The sequence below is a fragment of the Branchiostoma floridae genome, chromosome 5, assembly GCF_000003815.2.
Source record: "Branchiostoma floridae strain S238N-H82 chromosome 5, Bfl_VNyyK, whole genome shotgun sequence".
NCBI classification, from domain to species: domain Eukaryota; kingdom Metazoa; phylum Chordata; class Leptocardii; order Amphioxiformes; family Branchiostomatidae; genus Branchiostoma; species Branchiostoma floridae.
In genome coordinates this window covers 3,629,946-3,641,640 of record NC_049983.1, presented here as the reverse complement: position 1 = coordinate 3,641,640, position 11,695 = coordinate 3,629,946, and the positions used below count along the sequence as shown (strand labels likewise).

The following is an 11,695-nucleotide window of genomic DNA, read 5'->3' as shown; positions in this document are numbered from 1 at the left end:
ACCTCACATATGAGGCATGTGGATAGACTAGGCGTCCGAGTGTTGAAACCTGCCTTACTTTTGCCAGACATACATTCTTGCCATTCGGCCTTGCTACACGGATGAAAATGCGGGCTACTTGTAGCTGCACAGGCCGTAGCTAAGAGAAGCAACATCAACATGGCAGCATTCTCCCTCACACCACCTCTGGCATACATTCTGTTCAGTCGTACTCTATTTAATCCTTTCATTCGAATAACGACAAGTCTGGTTGCCGAACTATTTCCAGGACTTACACAAGCAAACTACTTGGCTCCAGGGCCAACATGCTACCCGAGGAAATTCTGAATCAGACCCCGCTGAGTTACCCGATAGATATTATTGAGATCGAGGGTCTGGCATTCAGGCTAAGTAATGATTCGTCACTTACCTGCAGTTGACGTCTGTGTACGTGTTCCGCACGTCTTTAAACATCAGAAACGAGCTGTGAAGAAAGAAAGAGATCTCAATCTGATTTAGCTCATCGAAAATGTATTAACAGAGAAGATTTAGACTCTAGATACAGTAGTTGCAGGCTTATTGTGCAGGGGAAATCCCTCCTGGATGTCTTGGCGACCAAAATCAAATTTAGGCTCTGGCTAAACGCTGTAACGTTTTCCAGCAGAGTGCCAAGCGCGTGAGCGATACAGCCGGGATTCGAACTTACAGCTTCTTACTCCGGACGAAGGGCCGTTAACCACAGGACTCCGTACGCTGCTGTCGGTCGGCTGAGAGCTCCTTTTCTTAGTTGTAACAATAATTCTTCGTATATGCACGTAACAAGCTCTACACAACACAACCGACTGTGGCGGCGTCTATGCGTACACTGCGATCATTTACCAGACTAATAATTTGGCAGTGTCATGTCCGTACCCTTAGAGCACTGGATCATGGAAATGAAGTTTCTAGTACCCGGGGGTTGTTATTGTATAAGAGCTGCGCCTAAACGTGCTTCCTTATCTTCAGACTAATCTCAAGAAGTACCAATGACTACTCAAGTAAAAATAAGGTATTTGCACTGTATAGTTCACAAGAAGCGACTGTGTGGTTTGTTTGTTTCAGAGTCGGAACATATCATTATCACGAGACAGCATGTGTAAATTTCTGAAATGTAGCTTTTTCGTTCACAGTCCGAAGCGGGTTGTAATTGTCATTAACTGCAAAATGTTTTATGTTCATTTCTTAGTAATTATTTTTGTCTAAGAGATTTGATGCTTCAGAAATATTTCAACGTAATTTTTTAACCTTTAAATATTTGTCCAGTTGCGTAAACCTTTGCAAATATTCATGATTGAGCATATGACATTTTCAATTTTTTCTTCCATTATTTTTCACCTTTGGGTTGTTATGGTATAAGATCTGCGGCTTAACGTGCTTCTTTATCTTCAGAGTACTCTCATGAAGTGTTATTGATAATTAGCATTATTATTGATTTATTATAATTAATAATGATAATAATTCATTAGTAATTTATTATCATTTATATATCTACTAATCAAGTAAATATAAGGTCTTTGCACTGTATACTTTACAAAAAGCAAAATGGCTGATTTCTTTGTTTGTTTTAGAGCCAGGATATGTCATTTTCATGTCTATATTTCTGAAATGTTGCGTAAATTCTTGTAATTGAATGAGATACAGGTTTCAACGAGAGGGTTGTCATTGTCATTACCTGCAAATGTTTCCTATTCCTTACTTTTCTTAGTTGTAATTATTTCGTCTAAGAGATTTGTTGCTTTGGAAATATTTTAACATTATTTCAACCTTCTGAATATCTCTCTAGTTGTGTAAACCTTTACAAATATTTATGATGTAGCATATCATATTATTAATAGTTTCTTTCATAACCAAATTTGCTATTAAGAAATGAGGCAAATAATTGTACATATTTCCAAAATTGAAAGAATCGCATCGATGATTGAAAATCATTCTAATAATATTTTCGTAAAATTTAAAAGAAAATCAAATTTTCGTTTTTAATCAAGCTAAAACATATGACTTTACATATCAAATTTTAGGTTATTACAACTTATTCTAAAGCCCTCTCAGTTATTTAATGAGTCTCGTAGCCATCGAATCCTTGGGAAAGGCACTTAACTCGAGTTTCCTCACTTCACTCAGGTGAAAATGAGCACCTAGCTTCGGCTAGGGTAGTCCCTCGGATAGGACGTTAAATTGAGGTCCTGTGTTCTGGGAGAGCCACACCCGGGACACGTAAAAGAACCAGCCACACTTAGCGAAAAGAGTAGGGGACATTTCCGGTGTGAGAAGATCAAACCATTCCGGCTTAAATGGGATAGGGAATTTCCCGAGCAGCCTTCGTAACCCCTGTTTCGCCTGTTGGGTCAGTAAGTCCTCACTCATAATGAGAAATTGAGCTGGTCTCAATCATGATGTTTCTGACCTAGGGAGAAGAGATGCTGTTACAGTTACAATATAACCCATAATATTTGAGTGGCCTTCAGGTCACACTTTGAAATGACCTTTAGGCCTTTTTACGTGGTGACCATTAAGTAAAAAAAATTCTTACCATATAGTTTATTAATCTGCGACTGGAGGGTAACCTCCAGCGACAGAGTCTTGTGAACGGTTTAGCGTTGAGTGTTCGCATCTCTATCTCTATGTTTCGTTTGCCGCAATTGTATGTGGTTTGGCATGTCGTCTGTACTCCATTGCGAAATGATGCACTTTTTTCGCGGTAGCTGTTTTTATTATGGATGAAATAATTTCAGTTTTCACCCCTACGCCGTCCGGTATAGTGGTCCAGGTCTTCCTTATGATCGCGCATTAAGCCTTGTGGTAGTTGGATATCGTCAAGCAGATGTTGTCCTCGTCGGAATATGCCATCTCGTTCCGGCTTTGCGTTTCTAGTATTGAGGTTGGTTTGACATAGCATACTGTTAACATTTTGCGCGGTTGAAAGTCATATGCAGTTAATGGTTAGAACGTGTTTGATCCTTGGGTTTTTTTCACGGTAACTGTTTTCATTATCGACGTAATAATTTGAAAAATCACCCCTATTTCCCTGGCGTTGTGGAACAGCTAGCCTATAGGCCATGGGGTTTGCTAATTACTTATCTCCAAGCAGATATGGGGTCATGTGCATGTCGTGTTGTCAGCTGTCCACAGCTGTCACTGCCCCACTTTGTACAATGGTATGCGTCTCAGGTATCCATTGTGAAGCTGTGTGGTTGTTTTCATTGGTGTCGTTCGATTAAGACGCTGATTTTGTTGTTGATGCGTACAGGATTGTGTTTTGAATTTGGCAGTTATTAGTATGTTAGCTTTTAAGTAAGTTTTTGGTATAGGTCGATGGGATGTGTCCTGTATGCGATATAAACACCGAGTCATACACCACAGAAAACATCACAACCGACATAAACCATAATTAGGTCACAAAGTATGACTTGTAATTGGAATTGATTTACAGTTAGATAAAAAGTTAGATTTGAAAGTAAAGTTTAAGAGTTACAGTTTTTAGCTTATTATCTAGCTAATTGAGTAAATACCTAAAGGCAACTTTAGATTGGGAAATTTTTGTTTACCGGGTTTACTGGATAACGTAGAAAGCATAATATACTTGTAAAGGGGCACTCTCACTGCACTTGCGTCATGCTTGTGTCACTACGGGGTTCGTAAGATACTCAAAACATGTCCAAGAAAAATAATTTTTGTACTTTTTGTGTATTTTTTCGTCTTCTAAGTCATACATTTGCGTATTACGCAATATCTAAATTATAAAAAAATGGAGAAAACAACAAAACGGTGACGCAGTTAACGAGCCCCGCAGTGACGTAAGTTTGACACAACTGTGGTAAGAGTGCACCTTAATTTATTGGTAACGTAAACGTTTATACAGTCATTATTGTGAAACATATCGTTACGCGAGATACGCTACAAATGACAGCAATGAACCCTTATGAAAGTAAAGAAAACAACAACTGCAAGGCAAAAAAGGCGATTCCTGGACTTATACGTGCCTGATATAGATGTTGCGATCGGACTCCAAAGGCAACGTTTGCTACTGAATTTACCGACAAGAATAAACCACCTTCCACAGAGTACAAGAACAGTGACAGTAGCGATGCCAAATTACAAGTGGTGAAAGTAACGCTTAACAGTTCTTTTAACGTCCTATCCGAGGGACAACCCTAGCCGAAGCTAGGTGCTCATGTTTACCTGAGTGAAGTGAGGAAACTCGAGTTAAGTGCCTTTCCCAAGGATTCGATGGCTACGAGACTCATTAAATAACTGAGAGGGCTTTAGAATAAGTTGTAATAACCTAAAATTTGATATGTATTGTCACATTTTTTTAGCTTGATTGAAATTGAAAATTTGATTTTCTTTTAAATTTTACGAAAATATTATTAGAATGATTTTCAATCATCGATGCGATTCTTTCAATTTTGGAAATATGTACAATTATTTGCCTCATTTCTTAATAGTAAATTTGGTTATGAAAGAAACTATTAATAATATGATATGCTACATCATAACTATTTGTAAAGGTTTACACAACTAGAGAAATATTCAGAAGGTTGAAATAATGTTAAAATATTTCCAAAGCAACAAATCTCTTAGACGAAATAATTACAACTAAGAAAAGTAAGGAATAGAAAACATTTGCAGGTAATGACAATGACAACCCTCTCGTTGCCTTTGAACGAAAAACCTGTATCTCATTCAATTACAAGAATTTACGCAACATTTCAGAAATATAGACATGAAAATGACATGTCCTGGCTCTAAGACAAACAAAGAAATCAGCCATTTTGCTTTTTGTAAAGTATACAGTGCAAAGACCTTATATTTACTTGATTAGTAAATATATAAATGATAATAAATTACTAATGAATTACTAGAGTCCATTCCAACACACCATGAGGGTTTTTAACCGATATTTATAATTAGTCTGAATTATTTTGAACAAAAGAATATCTGAGCCACAATAATTATATTATTTCCAAAAAGATTGACTGAGAAAGTACTCATATATTTGAATTCCTTTGAATATTTTAGAAACATTTTGAAAGTAACTGTACAAAATATCTTTATTTAGAATCATTGTGAAACCTCTCTGTGATTATTTCACATTTACATATATTTACGAAAAATGGTAAACCTGGCCAAATGGTTAAATTAGTTTATTGCCCCCATAAAAGTAAGCCCTATTGTTGTATCTGTATATTTTTAGATTACACTGCTGGGCACTGGTGAATCCTTTGTGGTGGGCCATTGTTGCATGGCACCCAACCATAATTTGCAAGAATGTGTGAATTGCTATCTTCCCAGCCCACTGAACCATTTACAAAAAATGGTAGAAAATGGTAAATAATGGTAGAATACTGTTATCATTATTTAGAAACCATTAGAAGTATCCAATTCCACACGATGAGTATTTCCAAAGTTTTACAGGACCAGGGAAATATTTATAAAGTTGAAACAGTGTTACAAATATTTCTGAAGTATCAAATGTCCTAGACATATAATTACAAAACTTTAAAATCAATTCTAAACAATGGCCACAAACATCCGCATGGTGTCTTGGAATGGACTCTATCATTATTAATTATAATAAATTAATAATAATAATAATTATCAATATTACTTCATGAGAGTAGTCTGAAGATAAAGAGGCACGTTAAGCCGCAGATCTTATACCATAACAACCCAAAGGTGACAAATAATGGAAGAAAAAATTGAAAATGTCATATGCTCAATCATGAATATTTGCAAAGGTTTACGCAACTGGACAAATATTTAAAGGTTGAAATTACGTTGAAATATTTCTGAAGCATCAAATCTCTTAGACAAAAATAATTACTAAGAAATGAAGAACATAAACATTTTGCAGTTAATGACAATTACAACCCGCTTCGGACTGTGAACGAAAAAGCTACATTTCAGAAATTTACACATGCTGTCTCGTGATAATGATATGTTCCGACTCTGAAACAAACAAACCACACAGTCGCTTCTTGTGAACTATACAGTGCAAATACCTTATTTTTACTTGAGTAGTCATTGGTACTTCATGAGATTAGTCTGAAGATAAGGAAGCACGTTTATGCGCAGCTCTTATACAATAACAACCCCCGGGTACTAGAAACTTCATTTCCATGATCCAGTGCTCTAAGGGTACGGACATGACACTGCCAAATTATTAGTCTGGTAAATGATCGCAGTGTACGCATAGACGCCGCCACAGTCGGTTGTGTTGTGTAGAGCTTGTTACGTGCATATACGAAGAATTATTGTTACAACTAAGAAAAGGAGCTCTCAGTCGACCGACAGCAGCGTGCAGAGTCCTGTGGTTAACGGCCCTTCGTCTGGAGTCTGGAGCACGAAGCTGTAAGTTCAAATCCCGACTGTATCGCTCACCCGCTTGGCACTCTGCTGGAAAACGTTACAGCGTTTAGCCAGAGCCTAAATTTGATTTTGATCGCCAAGACATCCAGGAGGGATTTCCCCTGTACAATGAGCCGACAACTACTGTATCTAGAGTCTAAATCGTCTCTGTTATGACCAGTGTAAAATACATTTTCGATGAGCTAAATCAGATTGAGATCTCTTTCTTTCTTCACAGCTCGTTTCTGATGTTTAAAGACGTGCGGAACACGTACACAGACGTCAACTGCAGGTAAGTGACGGATCATTACTTAGCCTGAATGTCAGACCCTCGATCTCAATAATGTCCATATCGGGTAAACTCAGCGGGCTCTGATTTAGAATTTCCTCGGGTGGCATGTTGGCCCTGGAGCCAAGTAGCTGGCTTGAGTAAGTCCTGGAAACAGTTCGGCAACCAGACTAGTCGTTATTTGTATGAAAGGATAAGATACTTCTAGACAAGTGGTGGCATGAAGGAGAAAGCTGTCATGTCGTTGTTGCTTCTCTTAGCCTGTGCAGTTACAAGTAGCCCGCATGTCAATCAGTGTAGGAAAGCCGGATGGCAAGAATGTATGTCTGGCAGACGTAAGGTAGGTTTGAACACTTGGATGCCTGGTCTGTCAGCATGTCGCATATGTAAGGTCCTGAATGAGGCTGTTTTCACTAGAAGTCCTTTTTCTTTCTTTGCTGGGGTTAAAAACGTTGCCATTAGAGGACACCCATTCAACATCCTATCGGCAAAGACCTTGACAATGCTCGACCATACTGTTATCGACACTTTGGCCTTAATAGATGCAAGAATTACAGACATGGAGAACGATACATTCTCTGGGGTTTCAGGTCTCGAAAAACTGTCCCTAGATTCGAATAGGTTTACAAATGTAAAACAGACCTGGTTCACTGGGTTGGAGAGTCTAAACAAAATCAAGGATATAGAGCCAGGGAGTTTCGTACACCTGACCTGCCTACACTCGTTGGATCTGGATAACAATCTGTTACAGGTTGTTGACTCTGCTTGGCTCTTTGGACTGAAAGGTAGCTTGATCATGAACCTAAGCTCAAATGCAATTAATAGCATTTCTCCTGAGTCATTTCGACACATACAACTGGGGAGGTTAGACCTGAGTGGCAATGCTCTGTCATGTTTGGATGAATCGGTTTTTCGGGGACAGATTTCGCTGTTAAGGCTCCATATCAGCAGTGAAGTGTTGGCATCTGTCTATGATGCAAAGCCACATGCAATGATGTGGAGCCTGCACCGGTTAGGAAATCAAATCAGCAGGGCAGTAACATTGGTTGTTGAGGTGTCAAAATTCATCTTCTGTGTCAGGCATAATGCTAATAAACTCTCGTTTGGGTGGATGTTTGACTCATCGGACAGTGTGCCTCGCAACGTCAAGCTGATACGTGTCAACCCTGGCATGTCTTGTGGCACTTTGCCTCCGGGTCGTTCACTGAATGTGATTCCCATCCAGGCCCCTGTAGTTGTCTTAGCTACTGATGACTCTTTGGGAGACAAGCCTGTTCCAAACACGCTTGAGCAGTGCAGGCAGGTTTGGGAATACGATGGGGGCATTACGGTAGGCCTCGTGGGAAACTCAGTCTTCCGACTGGTTTCCATGACCACAAGGAATACAACCTTTGAAGGTGTTGCATTGTCGTTTTTCCAAGCACGTAGCACAAACACACACACAACCACAGAGCCAGGATGTAGCCAAAACAACACTACCCATGACAATCCAAAAAACATCACCTGCATTCTCCTCGCCCAAGATAAACACGCGGAGTTGTTCTTCACCGCTTCCCAGGCTCAGTGTCATACACACACCACAGAAAACACTTACAGAGGAGACACTGAAAACTCCAGCAGCCTGACACACTGGGCAGATACCTCAACACCGCAATTAAGCATCACACCTAGACCAGAGGTGCCGTCAGCAACAGATCATGGTCTCATACCAGTAGTTGTCTCAGTAGTGTCCTTTTTGGTACTGTTGTCCTTTGTGGTTTTGGTATTAAAGCTGCGCTCAGCATATTTTAACGCTGATGATGTGGGGGCCAGCAACAATGTACACATTTTAACAGATCCAGCTGCGGTTGCATTTCCCGGTTTGATCAGGTCAGCTTCCCTCCCTACATGTTCGAGAGAGGTGATGTCGGATGACGTAGCGTCCTGTAGGTCATTGCCCGCTGTCCTGCATTCCGTCCAGCCTACTTACTGTGAGATCCCAGATGACATAGCGGCTGCAAACAGGCCTTTGCCTGGTCTCCCAAATACATACTGGGAGATTCCAGAACACGCAATTTCCGGAGTAGTACGGTCATCTTCTCTTCCTACTGTAACATTCACACGCTGGGGCTCCGCAGACAATGCGACATCCTGTAGGTCATTGCCGGCTGTGCTGTCCTTCGAGCCCGCCTACAGTGAGATCCCCGATCACATAGCAGCCGCACAGCGCCCCCTGCCTGTTCTCCCGCACACACACAGGGAGTTCCTAGATCAAGAAGCCTCTCCACAGCGCCCTCTGCCTTCCTCACGACATACCTACAGTGAGATCCCAGATGATGAGGAGAGCGGACCCATGCCTTTCTATGATGATTTTGCCGAGTTTTCGCTTCATGTCCTTGGCAATAGGGGGCGGCTGCAGAATAGACGGACAGCCCAGAATAACACTACAACTTCAAGCAGACACCCGTATATAAGACCCGTCGCCACATATGGATCGTCTGAAGAGACCAAGGCCCAGATTAACAACTTTTACAGAAACGCCTCCGAAGTCCAGGGTATAAGGGCCCGTAGACAGTTGAGGACTGCTTTGGTTTCCCAGCCTTCTGACCAAGGTTTAAGGACCTACGTCAACGTCACAGATGCAGTTCTGTCAATGGGTCGACACGTCACCGAAGCTCATATCGCTATCCTCGCATCGCCTGATGCCTATTGTACTATGGGTATCCTACGGGAGGAAACCCATAGCACACCACGACGTCCCTCGCTTCCTCTGGTCACACTGCCTAACACCTACTGGCCATGGGAGATATCAGGGGAGGAAGTCCGTAACACACCAAGGCGTACACCCCTTCCCCTAGTCACACTGCCTAACACCTACTGGCCATGGGAGATATCAGGGGAGGAAGTCCGTAACACACCAAGGCGTGCCTCCATTCCCCCAGTCACACTGCCTAACACTTACTGTCCAGAGGAGATATTAGGGGAGGAAGTCCGTAACACACCAAGGCGTGCATCCCTTCCCCCAGTCACACTGCCTAACACCTACTCGCCATGGGAGATATCAGGGGAGGAAGTCCGTAACACACCAAGGCGTACATCCCTTCCCCCAGTCACACTGCCTAACACCTACTCGCCATGGGAAATATCAGGGGAGGAAGTCTGTAACACACCAAGGCGTACACCCCTTCCCCTAGTCACACTGCCTAACACCTACTGGCCATGGGAGATATCAGGGGAGGAAGTCCGTAACACACCAAGGCGTGCATCCCTTCCCCCAGTCACACTGCCTAACACCTACTGGTCAGAGGAGATATTAGGGGAGGAAGTCCGTAACACACCAAGGCGTACACCCCTTCCCCTAGTCACACTGCCTAACACCTACTGGCCATGGGAGATATCAGGGGAGGAAGTCCGTAACACACCAAGGCGTGCATCCCTTCCCCCAGTCACACTGCCTAACACCTACTGGCCATGGGAGATATCAGGTGAGGAAGTCCGTAACACACCAAGGCGTGCATCCCTTCCCCCAGTCACACTGCCTAACACCTACTGGCCATGGGAGATATCAGGGGAGGAAGTCCGTAACACACCAAGGCGTGCATCCCTTCCCCCAGTCACACTGCCTAACACCTACTGGCCATGGGAGATATCAGGGGAGGAAGTCCGTAACACACCAAGGCGTGCTACCATTCCTCTAGTCACACTGCCTAACACCTACTGGCCATGGGAGATATCAGGGGAGGGAATCCGTAACACATCATAGCAAATACCCCCCCCCCCCCCGATATGTATAACTTAAAACCTCTAACCGCCAACATTACAATGAAATTGCAGATTTACGGAAAAGAAAAATTTTTGCTTTCTTCAATATTTAACCTATTCTTTTGTACTAAAAAAGTGCTGAAACCAATTATGTTTCTCTTTAACATAAACCATTTTAATAGAACAGAAATACATGCTTTACAAATGCAGATATATTTTATTGCACTAAAAGCTTTGATTCCACAACAGTGTGGGTGCCTGTGAAAAATGATCAAATTCTACGCTACAAATAAAACACTTCACGTAAATTGTGATTTACCAAACTATAGTGTCAATACTAACCAAAAGTAGTAGCCATTCGTCCACAAAAGCCTACTAACTGCTGTTACCTACCCATGTTTAATAAGCAGACGGCAGTGTCCTGTTTTTATTGTCACTATATTCAATTGTCACTATGTTCAATTATGATGTCTAGACTAACGGTTACATGTGCAGCAAGTGGTCATGTAAGTCCGATCTTGGACAACTACAAATATGTAACGACTTAAAGATAGATAATTCTATCTGAAACGTTTGGCCGTTTCAAAAATCATACACACCTGCTTGAGTACCTGCTTTTGGAGTACGTCTTTTCACAAATTCTACACAAATATCCAAAAAATGATGAAACAAACTCTGTTACTTTTTCATAAATCAAAAGAAAGTATCTTACCACTATCCCCAAGTCTTCAAAAATTAACCTAACAACACCAACCAAAAATAATTCACTCCACGGTCTCTCAGTACTTCCAAAGGCTGATTCATTGACTAGAAAACCTTTACAATGTCAAAAGTAAAAAGAATGCAACAGATTTTTACTTGTGTATGCTTGGTACTTTATTCTAATTCTTTTCATCAGGTAAGTCTGCCAAACACGCATTTATTATTAGAAACATCTTAAACCCCATGAAAGATTTGGGTTTTGTAAACTTCTTGTTTCATCTTGTCTCATTTTGGTGTAATGATTTTGAATGATGACTCTCTGTGCCAAATTCATATCTTCATCATCATCAAAATCAAGAATTTCATAAAACAAATTCCCGTTAGAAAAGGTCTATATTATATTTGTATTCCATCGAATGCAAATTACCACCACACTGACATAATCTATACATTTAGCCTAGATGACGTTTCCTTACATCAAAGTTTGTTTAGAAAAAAATCAAGATAATAGAAAGTCCTGGAAAAAAGATATTAAAAAGGGTGTTCTGCTGCAGTCTCAAGGCAAGCCACATAGCCAAAAATCAACCCACTCACGTA

General features: G+C 41.0%; 1 protein-coding gene across 1 annotated transcript; it reads left to right on the top strand.

Moving 5' to 3' along the window:
- The first annotated feature begins 8,558 nt into the window (after positions 1-8,558).
- Positions 8,559-10,397, top strand: LOC118415586 (titin-like). Its single transcript, XM_035820280.1, has one exon. The coding sequence runs from the start codon at positions 8,559-8,561 to the stop codon at positions 10,395-10,397; it is 1,839 nt and encodes a 612-aa protein (XP_035676173.1).
- The last annotated feature ends 1,298 nt before the right edge of the window (positions 10,398-11,695 follow it).

Excerpts from the sequence above, each read along its gene's own strand:
- LOC118415586 (XM_035820280.1), top strand. The coding sequence starts at position 8,559 with ATGTCGGATGACGTAGCGTCCTGTAGGTCATTGCCCGCTGTCCTGCAT.